Below are 19,806 nucleotides of genomic sequence, written 5' to 3'. Positions count from 1 at the left end.
ATAACTGCCCCTGAAATTAACCGTAAAGATCCCATTAACCATAACGGCCCCTGAAATTAACCGTAAAGATCCCATTAACCATAACGGCCCCTGAAATTAACCCTAAAGACCCCATTAACCATAACGGCCCCTGAAATTAACCCTAAATACTCCATTAATCATAACTGCCTCTAAATCAATTGCATGTACTCCAGATAAATTACCTAATAAATTGGTATGGTTGATGGGGTCTTTAGTGTTAATTTAGGGACAGTTGTGCTTAATGGGGTGTTTAGGGTTAATTTAGGGGCAGTTATGCTTAATGGGGTCTTTAGTGTTAATTTAGGGGCAGTTATGCTTAATGAGGTGTTTAGGGTTAATTTGGGGGCAGTCATGCTTAATGGGGTGTTTAGGGTTAATTTGGGGGCAGTTATGCTTAATGGGGTGTTTAGGGTTAATTTGGGGGCAGTTATGCTTAATGGGGTGTTAAGGGTTAATTTTAGGGGCAGTCATGGTTGATGGGGTGTTAAGGGTTATTTTTAGGGGCAGTCATGGTTGATGGGGTGTTTAGGGTTAATTTAATGGTGAGGGTTAATTTAATTAATTTAATAAAGTTAGCTTAAGGTGCATTTACAGGTAAAGGGGAATGTAAATCCTGGGGGCAGTGATTATTAATGTATTATTTATAACAGTATGGTAATATTATCTGACTGATTTGAATCCCAATGAAGGCAGAGAGTCGTTCAAAGATCCGGATCTTACAGTGATCCGGATCCCTGTAAGATTTGGATCCCTGTAAGATTCGGATCTTTGAACGACTCTGCCTTCATTGACATCACTGGAATAGGCAGGGGGGAGGATTCATAATGAAAGGGGCGGGGCCAATCGTTAGTGTGCCTGCACGGAGTTACTGGAAAACAGTAACTCCTGTGAGTCACACTGAGTGATCCGAAGATTCGGATCATGAATCGGATCATTTCAGTGAACGAATCGAAATGATCCGATTCACTTTAATGATCCGAACTTCCCATCACTAATGACAAGTAGTATATAAAATAACAATTAGACTTACATGTGAGGAGGGCCCTGCTCAAACAAGCTTGCAATCTAAAGGTCAAGCAGATCTTCTTCCTCTGCAAACACACTTGTTTTGCATGTCACTTTTTCTCTTTGCTAACTGGGGTCCCTCAACTTAACCTTCCTGTGTAAAAATAGAACACAAGTATTTATTTTAGGTAGTGAGCTAGATCTTCACATGCATCAATGTAAAGGTATATAGCCTCAAACTATAATAACAATTCACTTCTGGATAAAGAACCAAACTTTTATTGAAAATGAAGCATTAACACACAGAGGCTATCATTATATAATGAAATCATTGAACAAGAATCAATATAATCATCAGCATTGAAGTTAGAAAGAGAAATGATTACCGTATATTCCGGCGTATAAGAGGACTGGGTGTATAAGACGACCCCCAACTTTTCCAGTTAAAATATAGAGTTTGGGCTATACTCGCCGTATAAGACAATTGGCATCTGCTAAACAGGCAACACGAAAATGTAAAAGGAACATGCAGATATCATATGCATTAAAGTGCATATGATGGCTGGAGTGTCCCTTTAAAGTAGATATAGATACTCCCTTCTCTTCTATGTAGGGATTTGTTTCTGAAGCCTAGTTTGACGAGCTAGTTAATAAAAGGCATTTGAAAAGCTGTTTAAAATTAGGGACATTCCTGCTGGCAAGGTCTCAAAGAAAATTTAAAGAGGTTGTTTGAGGGAGTGGGAAGTTGGCAGACACAAGCAAGAGTGCCTCCTCATACAATTACACTACAAAGGCACAGCATCTTGGTAATCTGGTGTAACATTACCAGGTCCTATAAATGAGTTTTTCCAGTTGCTGTATGCCTGTTATTGTATTAGTTGCTGTATACTGTCACTTTTATATTATTGTAGTTCTGCTTGCCTCCCTCACTTGTATCCACTGGCACAACTGCAAGTGGTCACAGCTGCGATGGGGCCTGAGCCTCTAGGGTGCCCGGTGCAACCTCTTGTTCCTGTCCCCTCGTACCAGTTCAAAATTGTTTAGAAAGGGCCCCTTTCACTTGTACCACCAGTTCCAGGTCGGAAAGGCCCTTTTTAAACTATTTTAAACTGGTGCAGGTAGTATCTGGGTCACATCACATGGTAAAACAGTTACTACTCACACAGTGTGCGATTAACCGTAGAGAAAGCTGGAGGATTGCTGAGAGTTAAGCAGAGGCTGGCGGGATTGATGTATGTATATATGTGTGTGTGTGTTGTGAGTTGGGATCATATAGCCACACAGTCTTATTGTGGCTGTATTGCTTTAGAAATTAGGTTGTATTGCTTTAGAAATTATAGTTATCTTTATTAAAAGGTCTGGAAAACAAAACATAAATGTAAAACAAACAAATGAAAAGCCTTGCTCTCTGAGCACTAACAGTTGAAGCTTACTACCCGCTGCCACCTAAACAAAAATGTAGCACAGACCTTTTTCTTCTCAAGAAATATTCCTGTAGACTCTTGCGGAGAGAGAAATGCAGTCTGACTCACTGCTTGTATCCTCTCCACTGAATCCCTCACAGGGAACTTTGTAGCTGCCTCCTGCTGCTCATTGCCAACAGGTGATGACCCACCTGGGAGATTTAGAACACCCGGACTGGATTCCCCACCTGCTGCAAGTAAACTGTGGAGTGAAGCACTGGCCCTCCCTTCTCTCCAAAATATTAAATTCCAGGGACCCAAACTAAAACACAGAATGTCCTCTATTCTGCCTGCCACATAATATTCTCTCTGGGGTTATCAGACACACCGCACTGCAATATATACCATGAAACATAGACGCCAGCATGCCCCTCTCCCTGTCAGTCTGCGTAGATCAGACATGTCCAAAGTCCGGCCTGAGGGCCAATTGCGGCCCGCGTTCCGGACTGATAAGGCCCCACAGATAAGTTGTCCAAATAAAGATCTGTTTTTTTATATTAAAGGCAGAGTGATTTAACACCTGTTTAGATTTGTCATCCAAGTCACAAAATGAAAAGTATGCCGTTTTCAATAAACTTTGCATAAAATAGTAAAATTGCATTTAATTTTAATGGTTCAAAGAATGTCAGGCAAAATGGCGGCCCTTGCACATGTTCACTTCATCAAATCTGGCACTCTTCGAAAAAAGTTTGGACATGCCTGGTGTAGATGTATGTGTGTGTATGTGAGAAAATGGATGAATAAATATGTTAGTGAGTATGCCAGAGTGTATGTTGGAAGGGGGTCAAGGGGCCAAGACGGCACAAACAAGTTTGGGGGCATTGATGGCACAGACAAGTTGGGGGCAATGATGGCACTATAGTCTGCCTATAATCATCCCCATACTTCAGTGAGTCTCCATGTGCCAAGTTTGCACATACACATTCCCCCATTCAAAATGTAGACACCTTTCTGGTTGATCCCGTGTCTCATCTTCTCCAGGTTCAAATCTATTGGCTACATTGAAGAGACTCTCACATTTGATGCCCCATTGGCCATAATGACCAAATGCTGTTTTAAACACTGGGCTGCATTCGGGTTATTGGGAAACCGATTTATGTCCCTGTGGTTTTTCCCCCCATAAACAGTTTCTGATTCTTTTACGTCATGGCTGGTGTATAAACCCACAGAGGGTGTTTCCAGGTGCGCACAAAGATAGATAGGTTTGTAACAGAGGGACATATAAAGCTTTATGTCTAAATAACTGTCAATTTATCATATCCAAAGCAAAATTAAAAACTTTTCTATGACCGACTAGCATTATCTTCTTACAGTGTCAACAGAATAAATAAAGGCAGTTGCAACTTTTTTTTTTTTACACTCACTTATATTTTGTTGAGGCAAAAAAAAACATGCAAGCAGTGTGTGATGCCTGAATTTGTTTTGTTAACATAATTAAAATAGCAATTTAGTTTAATATATATATTTAACTTTATTTTTTTTGTCTTTCTTCACAGATTGAAACTGTTCTACTACAAAGCGAGAAGATGAAGCCCTGGGGCATTTTTTTGCTTTTAATTGATCTGTGCTACGTATTGCATGTCGAGGCAGAGTTCTTTACATCAATTGGTATGATCATTTATTTATCCTTATTTATACCTCTGGAATTCAGCAGGGGCAGCTAGCTTCTGAAATGCCAGCTGTTTTGGGGTAAAGTTATTGATTGCTTTTGCTAGCTAATAACCTGGGAGACTTGCTGAGCATCTCAAAAGTTGTCCAAATCAGCAGTTGAATTGGAGGTTGTCGGTTCTGTTGGATAAATAATGCACTGCTCATCTCTTGCATGCTCATAGGTACAGTTCCAGGGCTTTTTACTTTACAGAATCAGTTATTTTCAGTTTTTACCATGTCTCTGTTCAATCTTATTGTAACGGGTTCACCAAGAGAGCTGTAGTAACTCCCAGAGATCACCTAGATGCATCCTCCTGTTGTCCCCAAAATCACTTCCAGCACCAGTCAGCATGCACACCTTGGAACCCTGCTATGTGTACCCAATAAGTAGACACAGCTACCTTGAATTGAGTACAGCAAGAATGAACAGTTTATTGTTATAAAACACAGACTCATATATCCATAGAACTGCATCAACATAAATTAACAGATACATGTAGGGCTGCAACAACTAATCGATAAAATCGATAATAATCGATAATGAAATTCGTTGGCAACGAATTTCATTATCGATTAGTTGAATCGATTATTATCGATTATAAAATGAGGGTTTTTTCAGAGCAAACGCTCTGAAAAATCCCCCTCATTATATAATCCGTTTAGTCTGACTCACCGTCTCACAGCAGCAGCTCCTACTTACTCCCCCTCCCTGTAATCACTGTGACAACTGGCCCCGCCCCTTCCTTCTCCAGGCCAGAACCACATGGCTGTGACACTCATCTAACTGTAAGTATATGTGTATATATAATGTGTATGTATGTATATGTATGTAATATATATATATATATATTTGGGCTACTGAAAGTTAGGGGAGGTGGGGGTTAATTTAGGGGCAGTTATGGTTAGTGGGGTGTTTAGGGTTAATTTAGGGGCAGTTATGGTTAATTGGGTGTTTAGGGTTAATTTAGGGGCAGTTATGTTAATAGGGTGTTTAGGGTTAATTTAGGAGCAGCTGTGGTTAATGGGGTGTTTGGGGTTAATTTGAGGCAGTTGTGGTTAATGGTGTGTTTAGGGTTAATTTAGGGGATGCTGTGGTTGATGGGGTCTTTAGGGTTAATTTAGGGGATGCTGTGGTTAAGGGGGTGTTAAGGGTTAATTTAGGGGCAGTTATGGTTAATGGGGAGTTTAGGGTTAATTTAGGGGAATCTAAATCCTGGGGGCAGTGAAGTGACATATCTGGGGGTATAAGGCATATACAGTATATAAGGCATATGTGGGGAGGGCAGTGTGGCATGTCTGGGGAGGACGGAGTGGTGTATCAGGGTGTATAATGCATATCTGGGGGTAGAGTGGCATATCTGGGGGTAGAGAAGTGGCATGTCTGGGAGGCAGGGTGGCATGTCTGGGGAGGATGGAGTGGGGTATCAGGGGATATAAGGCGTATCAGGCACAGTGGCAGATGTGGGAGGCAGCGTGACATATGTGGGAGGCATTGTGGAGTGGCAGATGTGGGAGGCAGCATGGCGTGGCATATGTGGGGAGGGCAGGGTGGCATGTCGGGGGAGGATGGAGTGGTGTTTCAGGGGGTATAAGGCGTATCAGGCACAGTGGCATGTGGGGGGTAGAGTGGAGTGGCAGATGTGGGAGGCAGCGTGGAGTGGCAGATGTGGGAGGCAGCGTGGAGTGGCAGATGTGGGAGGCAGCGTGGTGTGGTATATGTGGGAGGCAGCATGGCGTGCTGTGGTAGGCAGCGTGGCATATGTGGGGGGGCAGCATGGCATGTCTGGGAGGCAGGGTGGCAAGCCTGGGCTCAAATGTGCATATATTGGGGGGCTGGTTGGGAAATAAAGACAAGAAATGTATTATCAAAGTTTTTTTATTCTGCTGTTTGTATTTAACATCATTTGTTTAGTAAATTATTTTAAATAAATGAAAAATTTACATTCTTTTTTTTTATCCGATTAATCGATTAATCGAAAAAATAATCGGCCAACTAATCGATTATTAAAATAATCGTTAGTTGCAGCCCTAGATACATGTAATCAACCCAACCTTTAATTCCCCTGGCAGCAATCCTATTGATGGGAATAGTTACACAATGGAGTTCCTACCTGTGTTATCTTTGTTTGACAGCCAGGCTGGAGCCATTTCTGAGTACCTTGGGGCCCTGTATGACAGGTGATTCTGTCACACTTATTTTTTCCCTTTCTCAATTATATTGTGTTTTTCTGCACAAGCAGGACTTTTTGTGGAAACCATATTCATAAATGTAAGACATTATTTTTATGAATATAACAGATCTATATATTAGAACATCATAAAACTATATATTGCTAATGAGATGACAACACTGTTTTTTTAAACTGAACCATTTTGATTTTGTTATTTTTTGTTGTGTTTTCTACACATACATTGCATGTTCCTTTTTAGAGTAGTGCAAAATGTATCTGGACCCTTTCGGTCTTCCTTCTCTGCTATTGTGCATGGATGTCACAATGCTTCCTAAAACTGAACTCATTATCTTCCCTCTTTCCATCTCTACTCCACTACCTGAATTCTCTATCACCATTAACAACATGGCTATCTCTCCTACTAACCAGGCCAAATGCCTTGGGGTCATCCTTGACTCAAACCTCTCCGTCGCTCACATTCAGTTCTGCCGATTGCACCTAAAAAACATCTCTCTCATCCGCCCATTCCTCACCCAAGAATCCACAAAAACTCTGGTTCATTCTCTTATCATTTCCCTTCTTGACTACTGCAACACTCTTCTGGTTGGCACTCCACTGTCTTGACTCTCTCCTCTGTAGTATGTTCTAAATGCTGCTGCTAGGCTTATCTTCCTTGCACACCGCTCCTTTTTTGCTTCCCCACTCTGTGAAACCCTCCACTGGTTCCCTATTACCTTAAGAATTACATTTAAAATCATGGCACTAACATATAAGGCCCTCCATAACCCTGCTCCTCCATACATTTCTGCCCTCATAAGCAAATACTCTCTTACTTGATCCTTACGTTCTTCCCATGGGCTAAGGCTCTCCTCCTCACTTATCACATCTTCATTTTCCCATCTACAAGATTTTACTCGAGCTGACCATATCTCTGGAATTTACTTCCACCGAACCTTCAGCATTCACCTTCCCTCCCAACATTCAAGAAACATCTCAAAACTCACTTCTTCAGAGAAATACCATCTTAGCTGCTAGAACTTCCTTGTCACTGATACAACCACCACACTACCTCTCATTCTTTCTCTGTTAGTTATGTTTGTCACCCCATTCCCTCAAGAATGTAAGCGTGCGAGCAGGGCTCTCTCTGTCACAAACAGACCCAGGAGTTATTGCGCAGTAGCGGAGTTGGACAGGGCCTGGTGCAGGGGGACTGCACTCTCCAGGTTGTTGAGCGTCTAGGGTTGAGCTGCCACATACCAGGGCCCTGACATAGCAGCTGATGTAGTCCAGAACAAAGCAAAACTTGGTGATATCCTGCAGGCACCCTGGAGCAGGCATGAAACATAGCTCTCCAGACGAATGTGCAGGATGCTGCAGGTTGGGAGTTGGGAAGCTAAGAGTACAGGAGAAACATAGCAAGCAAGAGGGAGGGAGCAAGGAACAGGTAGACCAAGAAAGGAACATAGCCAGACAAGACATACATGGTACGGGACACAACAAAGGACAGGGAACAAGGCAAGGAACCCAAGGGATGGAGTGAGGAGCCGAGATCCTCAGACCCTTTTAAATATTGAACCTAAACACAAAACCAAGAAGGACATACCTTTAGACTGAGGCAAACATAAATAAGCGGGTGGGACACACCTTATAAAGAAAACAGAGCTGAAGCTAAGAGCAAAACCGGAATCAAGGAATCAGAAGCACAGAAGAGAGCATATGGAAATCCAGGAATGGATTACAGCAAAGGGGGGACTCAGAGATATGCAGCAATGCAGCCTGGATGGACCCTGACACTCTCTACCTAATGTATCGGTTTGTCTCGGTAAAAAGGCTATCTCTAGGCTGATTTCGATTAGAGAACAAAAAACAGTACTGATTAAAAATATTTAAAGTAAGTCACAGTGCTGTTATACAAAAATGCATATCAAAAGAGACATAGAAATAGATAGAAGTACATAAACAATTTAAAATAAAAAAGGATAAAACCATATCATGCCATATTTGTGATCCTTGGACCCGTGATGTTTTGTCTCTTTAAAGGTGAAACAGGCTCCCTCAGTACCAAATGCCCACCTAAGACTGCCCTCAAAACTGCCCTCTTCAAGTCCACTGAGCAAGAGCAGCAGATTATGATGTCCTGAAGGAAGAGTTACTTGGGATCACAAAATATGCAATATGACCTCACCCGACCTTGGCTCTCTTTGAAGTAAAGACTGATTGAACAGCTGAACTGGCAGTTAGTTTTCATTATTTAGATCCTGCTGCCGATGTATTAATATTATAATAATATTAGCCCCTGCTGACAATATATATATATATATATACACCGTATTTGCTCGATTATAAGACGAGGTTTTTTCCAGAGCAAATGCTCTGAAAAATACCCCTCGTCTTATAATCGGGGGCATCTTATAATCAGACCTCAAATAGGTATGACTATGAGACTAAGATCCAGATCCCCTGCAGCGATGCAGGGGACCTGGATCCTCCTGTGTATGCCCCCCCCCAACTTACCGGTGCTTCTGAGTCCCCGGTGCTTAGTCCGGGCAGCGTGTAGAGCTCTACTCGATTCGGGTAGAGCTCTACACGCTGCCCGGACTAAGCACCGAGGACTCAGATGCAGGGGACCTGGATCATCCTGTGTTATGCCCCCCCCCCAATTTACCGGTGCTTCTGAGTTCCCGGTGCTTAGTCCGGGCAGCGTGTAGAGCTCTACGCGATTCGCGTAGAGCAGACGTTGTCTACGCGAATCGCGTAGAGCTCTACACGCTGCCCGGACTAAGCACCGGGGGACTCAGAAGCACCGGTAAGTTTGGAGGAGGGAGGGGGAGGGAGTGTTAAATGGGGGGCATAAGGCATTTCTGGAGGCAGAGTGCTCTATTAAATGCCTTTTAACCCCCTGAATGCCACTCTGCCACCCGAAATGCCTTTTAACCCTCTATATGCCACTGCCTCCTGAAATGCCCTATACCTCCCTATATGCCACTCTGCCCCATAATATGCCTTTTAACCCCCTAAATGCCAGAGTGGCATATAGGGGTATAAGGATTTCTGGAGGCAGAGTGGCACATAGGGGGTCAAAAGGCATATCATGGGGCACAGTGGCATGTAGAGGGTTAAAAGGTGTATCATGGGGCACAGTGGCATTTAGAGGGTTAAAAGGCATATCATGGGGCACAGTGGCATATATGGGGTATAAGGCATTTCTGGGGCAGAGTGGCAAGCCTGGGGCAGATGTGCATAACTTGGGGGGGCAGGTTGAAAAAAAAAAGCAAATAAAAACAAAATATTTTTCTCAATCGTAGCTTTTATTAACAAACAATTGTTCACATAGTTTACATGAATTAACATTTACTTATATTCAGGCTTTTTCTTTTTTTCATAAATTAATATTCAGATTTTGGGGGGGTCGTCTTATAATCGCGCAAATACGGTAAATATTAGCCCTGCTTACAATTTTATATTTAAAATAATTGGACCCTATGCAAGCATTTCTTTGGGCCCCACTCCACACTAGCATGCAATAATTCCCTCCACTACCACACCATAAAATTTTTTGCCACACTCACTACAGATTAGGGGAAGACTGTGAGAGTCAGTGTAGTCTTCCCTCCTTCTAACCCTACCATGACATTGAGAGGTCCTCTCCCCAGAGTCCCTTTATCCCCTCATTCACTAAACCACACCTCTCTTTTACTTACTCCCTGTAGTTCAGGTATAGATCAGCACTTGCATGTATAGATCAACTGAATGAGACATACAAACCCTATATTTGCAGGTATACATAAATAATGTATTAAAACATCGCAAAGCAGGTATAGATCAACAGAACACACAAACCCAGCATTGCAGGAGAGTGAGGGGCGTCGATCGGTTGCTGAAAATGTATTTGTGAACAAATGCTCTCCTCCACGTTAGAGAAAAAAAAAAACGGTGTTTCAGTTGGGGAGGCCACTGATTCTGGAACAATGCATTTTCCTGGATTGAGGCTGCCCGGGACTTAAAGTCCCATAGTAGGTCATGTCATCACCCTACCTTCCGCAGGTAACATCTTCCTGTCAAAGGTGACAATACCCAGTGTGGGTAATCCAGTTTTATATTGGAATCTGGGAAAGGTGTGAACAAATGTGAAATCGCTTAACCCTTTCTGAGCCTAGCCGAAGTTAACTCATGCAGCGGCATGACAATGCTAAATGTGTATCTTGTATCGTATTGTCATTTCAGGTCAAATGACGGATCTAATATACAAGGAGAAAGACCTAGTCCACTCTTTAAAAGAATACATTCGGGAAGAAGAAGAGCGACTTTCTAAAATAAAAAGGTGATTTAAATATCTGCAAAAAATACAATTACAGTTATTTACAGCTATCAAAGTGTAATTTACTCAGAAATTGGTAGTACCATACAAAAAACACATTGGATAGTGGTTGCGCTTTTAATGGTGCCTGGTCAGATGTATATGTTAAATAGAATGTTGATAAATTACACACATTATATGTGTGGTTGTGTATATTAAAATGTTTGCCATCTTTTGTCAATTTCGTTACCAATACATTTGTTTGAAAATGCATATATTTTTCATAGATTATGGTTATATTCTTACCTTAGTAATTTTTTTATGATTGTAATGTTTTTGTGTAGGTATTTAAAATATTATTTATGCAAGTAGGCCATAATGTATGTGCCGGCATCCCCCCCCCCTTTCCTTCCAGTTGGGCATCTCAAGTAGAGGATCTCACCAGCAAGTCAACGGCTGATCCAGAAGGTTATCTTGCCCACCCAGTGAATGCCTACAAGCTTGTAAAGAGATTTAATACTGATTGGGCATTGCTTGAACACCTGGTGCTTCAGGATTCTGCCAAAGGTAAGAAGAACACACTTTTGCTTGATTTTAAAATCTGAGTGCTTGAGAAATAGTCAGTCCCTGTTTTCTTCTTTATCTAATGTAATCCTCGGGATAATTATGTATTATAGTCTCTAAATGTTTTTTTTTTTTTTTTGTAAAGTTTGGCTTTTATTTAACATTCATCTAAAACAGGGGTCCTCAAACTTTTTAAACAGGGGGCCAGTTCACGGTCCCTCAGACCGTTGGAGGGCCGGACTATAGTTAAAAAAAAAACAAAAACTATGAACAAATACCTATGCACACACCTACACCAATCCACACACATACACCAATCCACACACACATACCAATCCACACACATACACCAATCCACACACATACACCAATCCACACACATACACCAATCCACACACATACACCAATCCACACACATACACCAATCCACACACATACACCAATCCACACACATACCAATCCACACACATACCAATCCACACAGATATACTAATCCACACACATATACTAATCCACACACATACCAATCCACACACACATACCAATCCACACACACATACCAATCCACACATATACTAATCCACACATATACTAATCCACACATATACTAATCCACACACATACACCAATCCACACACATACACCAATCCACACACATACCAATCCACACACATACCAATCCACACACACATACCAATCCACACACACACCAATCCACACACACACCAATCCACACATATACACCAATCCACACACATACACCAATCCACACACATACACCAATCCACACACACATACCAATCCACACACACATACCAATCCACACACATACACCAATCCACACACATACACCAATCCACACACATACACCAATCCACACACATATACTAATCCACACACATACCAATCCACACACATACCAATCCACACACATACCAATCCACACACATACCAATCCACACACATATACTAATCCACACTAGGGCTGCAACAACTAATCGATAAAATCGATAATCGATAATGAAATTCGTTGGCAACGAATTTCATTATCGATTAGTTGAATCGATTATTATCGATTATAAAATGAGGGTTTTTTCAGAGCAAACGCTCTGAAAAATCCTCCTCATTATATAATCCGTTTAGTCTGACTCACCGTCTCACAGCAGCAGCTCCTACTTACTCCCCCTCCCTGTAATCACTGTGACAACTGGCCCCGCCCCTTCCTTCTCCAGGCCAGAACCACATGGCTGTGACACTCATCTAACTGTAAGTATATGTGTATATATATATATATTTGGGCTACTGAAAGTTAGGGGAGGTGGGGGTTAATTTAGGGGCAGTTATGGTTAGTGGGGTGTTTAGGGTTAATTTAGGGGTGTTTAGGGTTAATTGGGTGTTTAGGGTTAATTTAGGGGCAGTTATGTTAATAGGGTGTTTAGGGTTAATTTAGGAGCAGCTGTGGTTAATGGGGTGTTTGGGGTTAATTTGAGGCAGTTGTGGTTAATGGTGTGTTTAGGGTTAATTTAGGGGATGCTGTGGTTGATGGGGTCTTTAGGGTTAATTTAGGGGATGCTGTGGTTAAGGGGTGTTAAGGGTTAATTTAGGGGCAGTTATGGTTAATGAGGAGTTTAGGGTTAATTTAGGGGAATCTAAATCCTGGGGGCAGTGAAGTGACATATATACTGTATATGCCTTATACCCCCAGATAAGGCATATGTGGGGAGGGCAGTGTGGCATGTCTGGGGAGGACGGAGTGGTGTATCAGGGTGTATAAGGCATATCTGGGGGTAGAGTGGCATATCTGGGGGTAGAGAAGTGGCATGTCTGGGAGGCAGGGTGGCATGTCTGGGGAGGATGGAGTGGGGATATAAGGCATATCAGGCACAGTGGCAGATGTGGGAGGCAGCGTGGCATATGTGGGAGGCATTGTGGAGTGGCAGATGTGGGAGGCAGCATGGCGTGGCATATGTGGGGAGGGCAGGGTGGCATGTCTGGGGAGGATGGAGTGGTGTTTCAGGGGGTATAAGGCGTATCAGGCACAGTGGCATGTAGGGGGTAGAGTGGAGTGGCAGATGTGGGAGGCAGCGTGGAGTGGCAGATGTGGGAGGCAGCGTGGCGTGGCAGATGTGGGAGGCAGCGTGGAGTGGCAGATGTGGGAGGCAGCGTGGTGTGGTATATGTGGGAGGCAGCGTGGAGTGCTGTGGTAGGCAGCGTGGCATATGTGGGGGGGCAGCATGGCATGTCTGGGAGGCAGCGTAGCAAGCCTGGGCTCAAATGTGCATATATTGGGGGGCTGGTTGGGAAATAAAGACAAGAAATGTATTATCAAAGTTTTTTTATTCTGCTGTTTGTATTTAACATCATTTGTTTAGTAAATTATTTTAAATAAATGAAAAATTTACATTCATTTTTTTTATCCGATTAATCGATTAATCGAAAAAATAATCGGCCAACTAATCGATTATTAAAATAATCGTTAGTTGCAGCCCTAATCCACACACATACCAATCCACACACACATACCAATCCACACACACATACCAATCCACACACACACACCAATCCACACACATACACCAATCCACACACATACACCAATCCACACACATACACCAATCCACACACACATACCAATCCACACACACATACCAATCCACACACACATACCAATCCACACACATACACCAATCCACACACATATACCAATCCACACACATATACTAATCCACACACACATACCAATCCACACATATACTAATCCACACACATACTAATCCACACACATACACCAATCCACACACATACACCAATCCACACACATACACCAATCCACACACATACCAATCCACACACATACCAATCCACACACACATACCAATCCACACACATACACCAATCCACACACATACACCAATCCACACACATACACCAATCCACACACACACACCAATCCACACACACACACCAATCCACACACATACACCAATCCACACACATACACCAATCCACTCACTGTATGCTTTCCTACCTTTCCTCTTTTCTCCTTACAGCTCCTTTTCCTGCTCTTCGCTCCTCTTCTTCTTCAGTTCTTCTGTCTTCTTCCGGGTCAGAGGGCACGGACAGCGGTGGGCGCGGCTTCAGTGTTGTGCGCCGGGATCTGACAACAAACCCCGGCGCACAACAGCTGTTGCTGCGCGGATCGCAAGGGAGCGGTATCGGAGGTCTTTAACAGACCTCCGGCTCCCTTGAGTGATTTTAAGCCGGGTTCAAGGGAGATCCTTGAACCGGCTTAAAATCACTCAAGGGAGCCGGTGGTCTGTTAAAGACCTCCGATACCGCTCCCTTGCGAGCCTGCTCCTCCAGCGGCGGACATTACTGACCGCCCCCCCGCCCCCTGCTAGGTACGCTACTGCATCCTTGTGTTCCGAAAGCATCTTTCGGAACACATGGATGTCCTGAGGCAAAAACACCCGGCGGGCCGGGTAAATGCGCTCCGCGGGCCGCATGTGGCCCGCGGGCCGTAGTTTGAGGACCCCTGATCTAAAACATAGATATGATGGAAGATTATTATAAAAAGCACTAATGTAGGGTGTAGACTTTCTGTATACCGTTTTACATCACAGGGAAGTGTAATGATATTTGGTGAGTGTGGTGATAAATTAGTTACAGTTAGTACAAGTTGAGTATCCCTTATCTGAAATTCTTGGGAAGTATTTAAGATAAGGGATTATTTTGGATAATGGATCGGCCTCCTCACTTCTGTCTGCTCTGTTTAAACTTCTGTAAATGTGATGAGGACCCCAGTAAAACTAAATATTTAAATGCTGAATGTGTACCTATAGTGAAAAAAACTGTGCTAAACCACAAAAAATCCCAAATATAGGATAGTGATAAAATAGAAAAAATATATATACTTCCCTTTTCAATCTTACAGCTGCCACCCAACAACAACACTCCGTCAAAAATAAAAAGCATTCATTGCACTCACAATAAAAATGTGATTTTCAGGCTTATTGTCAATATCTTTGTGAATCCAGATGGATTGAAATCAAAGGAAAAAGAGCCACAATGGTGTAGTATATTCTAACAATGTACAATAAACAAAATGGATGCACTCATACCGTTAGTTGTACACCAGAAAGTGTACCAAATGCGCTTGAGTAAGGGGTCCAGTGTTTCTCTTGTCGGTCTGTCCATTCCTTCCTCCGGGGATCCAGTAGAACTTGGTGCCACGAACAGATGAAGGTGAATGGTTCCAGGGGTATATATCCCCACCAGGTATGCCCTTCACTTTATAAGGGACAGCCTTCAATAAAACGCTGATTGAAGGGGAGGTGAATCTATAGTAGGGAACTGCTTGGAAGGGGGATGAGTTGGTTGAGTCAGGATGATCTGTAGATGTTGTTGGTCATTCAGGTGGCTTGGTTAAAATGCAGGCTGAGGGTGTTAGGAAGAAAAGCTTCTCGAAAAAATTGGGTTTTCAGGGAGCTTTTGAAAGTAGTGTGCAAAGTCTGATAGAACAGGGAAGGATATTCCAGAGCAGGGGTACAGCAGTGGTGTAGGATGTGTGACTTGAATGCAGGAGTGGGAAGACTGTAGAAAAAAGACTGTAATGACTGTAGAAGAAAGATGCAGAGGGCAGATAGGAGTGTATTTGGATAGGAGGTTAGATATATCAGGGGTTGCAGAGTTGTTAAGGGCTCTGTGGGTCCGGTCTTAAGGAGTCTGTAGGACGACGAGTAAGATTTCAATCAAATAAACAATACATTACATTGATCTATCAAATTTATAGATACCCTAGTGTGACGGAACCCTCCATCACTGGGGCCACTGGAGAGGCCTGAGAGCCAGCCTCCTCCCTATTGACTATGGGCCCTGGCTTTGTAAAGACTTCTGTATCTATCCCCAGAAGTATATCATCCCATCACTTGCTGAGAGGATTATCTCTGGCAGACAGCCAGGATCTGCAACCAGGGAGTAACCGCCGTTGTTTCAGTTTAATGTCAGACCCCCCCACCCCATGGTGCATTAATGTTTTGTATAAGTCAGTGCCCCCCAGTTCCATCACTTCAGACATTCACCCCGGCCAAACCTTGGAACTGATTTCGGACAGTAATAGGTAGAGGAGATTGAGACCCTTTTGTATTGTTAATCCCTTTAATGACGCTGTTGTCTCTGGGAGGCAGCTTGTATTCCATATCTTGTTTTATGTTAATGTGTGCTTTCCTGGCTATATGCAGCCAGGTGTGTGAAAAATAAAGTACTCTTTGTTTTGGTTATACCCTACACTGAGTCTCGGCTAGAGACTGGGAAAGAGTGTGTTGTCCCAGGCTAAGGGAACACAAGTCAGCGGTGGTAGTCAGTCGGACTATCCAGCTCCGTGACACCTAGAATATATACATTTTCATTAACAAATTGCCAGAGTCTGCATACTTGACAAATTAAACCCTTAGGTTTCTGTAATGTATACAGTAAATATTCTTATATTTCATATTCTAAATGTGTCATATGGACATTTTTGGTTATATAGTGTATGTGGGCATCCCTCCTAATTGAGTTTAGGTGTTGCTCACTGGTGTGGAAGAACTCAAATGGCCTGCACTGAGCCCTGACTTTAATCCCATTGAAAACCTTTGGGATGAATTGGAGCACTGACTACATGTCTGACATGAGTGCCTATCTGCTCAAATGCTCTTTTAGGTGAATGGATGAATGCTCTGAAAAATTCCCCTCGTTTTATAATCCAACCTATCACTTACAGCATGTAAGGACTTACCTGCCTCTGCAGTATTACTTCACAAAAAACTGCAGTAATTTTTCTGCAGGGAAATTTTGCAAGCGTGCATGAGAACTAAAAATCCCCTGGTTGCGCTTGTTTGCGGTGTGGCAACGTCTGCTACTTCTGCCGGTGTAGCCAACTTACACTAGGGCCTAGTGTCTGAGCTCTGGAAGTCCACTCTCAAACGTCAAGGACTAACAGTGTTTGAATGCTTTGCCCTGGGGTGAAACAGGTGAGTGGGTTGTCAATTGCCCACTCATTCACCTTTTCCGTTTCCAATGCTGCTTCTGATGGTGGTGGTGCCAGCATCTTTTGCCCTCGCTGCATCTGTTTGCAGTGTTGGCAACGCCTGCTACCTCCACCGGAGTAGCCAGCTTACACTAGGGCCTAGTGTCTGATCTCTGGAAGTCCGCTGCCAAACATCCTGGACTGACAGTGTTTGGATGCTTTGCTCTGGGGTGAAACAGGTGAGTGGGTCGCCAATTGCCCACTCATTTACCTTTTCCATTTTTCAAACATCTACTTTTTCTCAGCAAATCATGCTTTTTCATTCCTTTCATTTCATTTTTTGCCGTGATTCACAACCACACAAACACAATTCACAAGGATCTTTCCTGTTATTTGCCCTGGCCTTTACTTCTACACTCACTAGCCCACAATTAACGCTATAACTCACACTTCACCCTATAATCCTAAAATGATATTTGGAGTGTTTTGGCCCTCTTTCTTCTAACAAATACCTTGCAACAGTTCCAAATTTCCCTACAGTCCCCTTGTTTGCATCCCGTCAACTTTGGAAAGTAAGTATGCCCTTGTGGGTAAGTATGCAAATGTAGGTAAAAATAAATAAAATAAAACAACTTTTATAATATAATAAAATAAGTATAAGAAATGTACCTCTTATTTTTAATAACTCCCATTAAATTTAAAATTAGATTATTATTTAGAAATAATACATCTTTAACCAAACCAGTGCACTACTACTACTATTTTTTAGTTCTTGTCCCACATTTTTCCACTCGCATACCTGCCAAGAGACCCTACTTTTTCGGGACAGTCCTGTTTTTTTCCAGTCCTGTCCCGTCAAATTTGGGTTTTGAAAGTAGCAAAGCTGCTGCTGCAATGTGTTTCTTAACCCCTGCTAGGAAACTGGGAGAAAACGAAGATGAAAACGAACACGAAGAATGTCCACAAATATTCGCCTGAACCGAAGACAGGAACGGGCGAATATTCGTAGAATACGAAGATTTTTTTTCTTTTGATGACTAACACGAATACTTTGCCTGCGCCCAAGTCTGATTGTTATTGACAAGCTTGTGCATACTTTATGAAGAAAGTTACTGCTGATAAAGATCAACACGTGCCAATATAACTTAAAAAATCTAAATGTAATTGTTTAGATTACCACGTTTTATTATGCATAATATACTGTCTCTAAGAATTTTACATTTCTTTTGTGTTTTACCAGGATTTATTGCAAACCTTACAATGCAGAGAGAATTCTTTCCAAGCAAAGAAGATGAAACTGGAGCAGCAAAAGCTTTGATGCGTTTGCAGGACACATACAAACTTGATACTGACACAATATCGAAAGGGAAATTGCCAGGTTAGCATTTATAGCTGTCTCCAGACATACCTCTGTGGTCGTCATCCTCTGTGATAAACCTTAGAAGGGAGTGTGCCACCGGGAACACCATGCTTTTTAGCCTGTGCTGGCTAGGCATAAGTATCCATAGGGGTCTATTCATTAAGAAGTCAAGAGTTCACATTGACTAAAATGTTGTTTGCTAGGCTATGTGACTTTTAATGTTGCAGTAAGTTACAAGTTTTACATTATGTACTTGTTTCATATTGCAGGAAGCAAATATGTTTCATCCTTGTCAGCTGACGACTGCTTTGGTATGGGCAAAACTGCATATCATGATACTGATTATTACCATACTGTGTTATGGATGCAGCAGGCTCTGAAACTATTGGATGATGGGGAGGAATCCGTTGTTACTAAAGTTCAAGTTCTAGATTACCTCAGTTACACTGTGTTTCAACTGGGAGATATTCACAGGGCAGTGGAACTCACCAGAAGACTTCTGGTCCTGGGTAAGATAAAGACCATTTGTATACTAAACAGATCCAGCATTATGGCGATAATTTCCAGTGAAATGATTATTTTATGATATATGAACATTTGAGGATATCATAAGAATATTTTATCCTAAAATCTCAGGTATAATATGCATAATTCATCCTTTTTCAGGAGTTCTAAAATGGGGGGGGATGTATTTTACCTAAGAACATAAAACTGAAAAGAAAAAACTTTAAACAATGGTTACAGTACCACAATGCCACACTCCACTTATAAGTCCCTTCTGTGTGTGTGTATTTAAGGTTATAGAAATAAAGTTGTACTTGTGTATTATATACAAGTGCATGTTAAAGCTGAGATTTTAACTGTGTTTTTTTGTAAACGGTTTTTGTTAAATTTGTAAAATTGAGATTTAGATCACATGGTTTTGTCAGGAACTGGGTCCATACAGACGACTGTAATGACTCAGGGGGCGCCCAAAGATGGAGTTCAGTATGCAGTAGCGGAGTCACAGGACAGGGCCTGATGCAGGGCGACTGCACTCACACGGCACAAGACTGCAGGATGCTACAGGCTGGGAGTGTGGAAGCTAAGCAGAGTAATAGCTGAAACATAGTGAGCAGGGGACAGGGAGACCAGGCAGGAAACATAACCAGACAAGACATGCATATTACAGGGCACAACGGGGAACAAGACAAAGAATAAACATAACCAGACAAGATATACATAATACAGGGCACTACATGGAACAAGAAAGGAATACTCAAGATCAG

General features: G+C 42.4%; 1 protein-coding gene across 3 annotated transcripts in view; it reads left to right on the top strand.

Annotated features, from left to right (window-relative positions):
* The window catches only part of P4HA2 (prolyl 4-hydroxylase subunit alpha 2), a 142,371-nt gene that overhangs the window by 33,045 nt on the left and 89,520 nt on the right, over nucleotides 1-19,806 (top strand). For all 3 annotated transcript variants that reach the window (XM_053465324.1, XM_053465325.1, XM_053465322.1), the window contains exons 2-6: nucleotides 3,986-4,097; nucleotides 10,535-10,631; nucleotides 11,023-11,174; nucleotides 18,419-18,556; nucleotides 18,808-19,047. In XM_053465324.1, the coding sequence (XP_053321299.1) occupies nucleotides 4,016-4,097; nucleotides 10,535-10,631; nucleotides 11,023-11,174; nucleotides 18,419-18,556; nucleotides 18,808-19,047 (709 nt within the window). In that variant the 5' untranslated portion in view covers nucleotides 3,986-4,015. The remainder of the gene's footprint in view (nucleotides 1-3,985; nucleotides 4,098-10,534; nucleotides 10,632-11,022; nucleotides 11,175-18,418; nucleotides 18,557-18,807; nucleotides 19,048-19,806) is intronic.

The sequence above is a fragment of the Spea bombifrons genome, chromosome 4 (assembly GCF_027358695.1).
Source record: "Spea bombifrons isolate aSpeBom1 chromosome 4, aSpeBom1.2.pri, whole genome shotgun sequence".
Taxonomy (NCBI): domain Eukaryota; kingdom Metazoa; phylum Chordata; class Amphibia; order Anura; family Pelobatidae; genus Spea; species Spea bombifrons.
The sequence above is the reverse complement of the archived record's forward strand: the minus strand, read 5'-3'. Positions and strand labels throughout refer to the sequence as shown.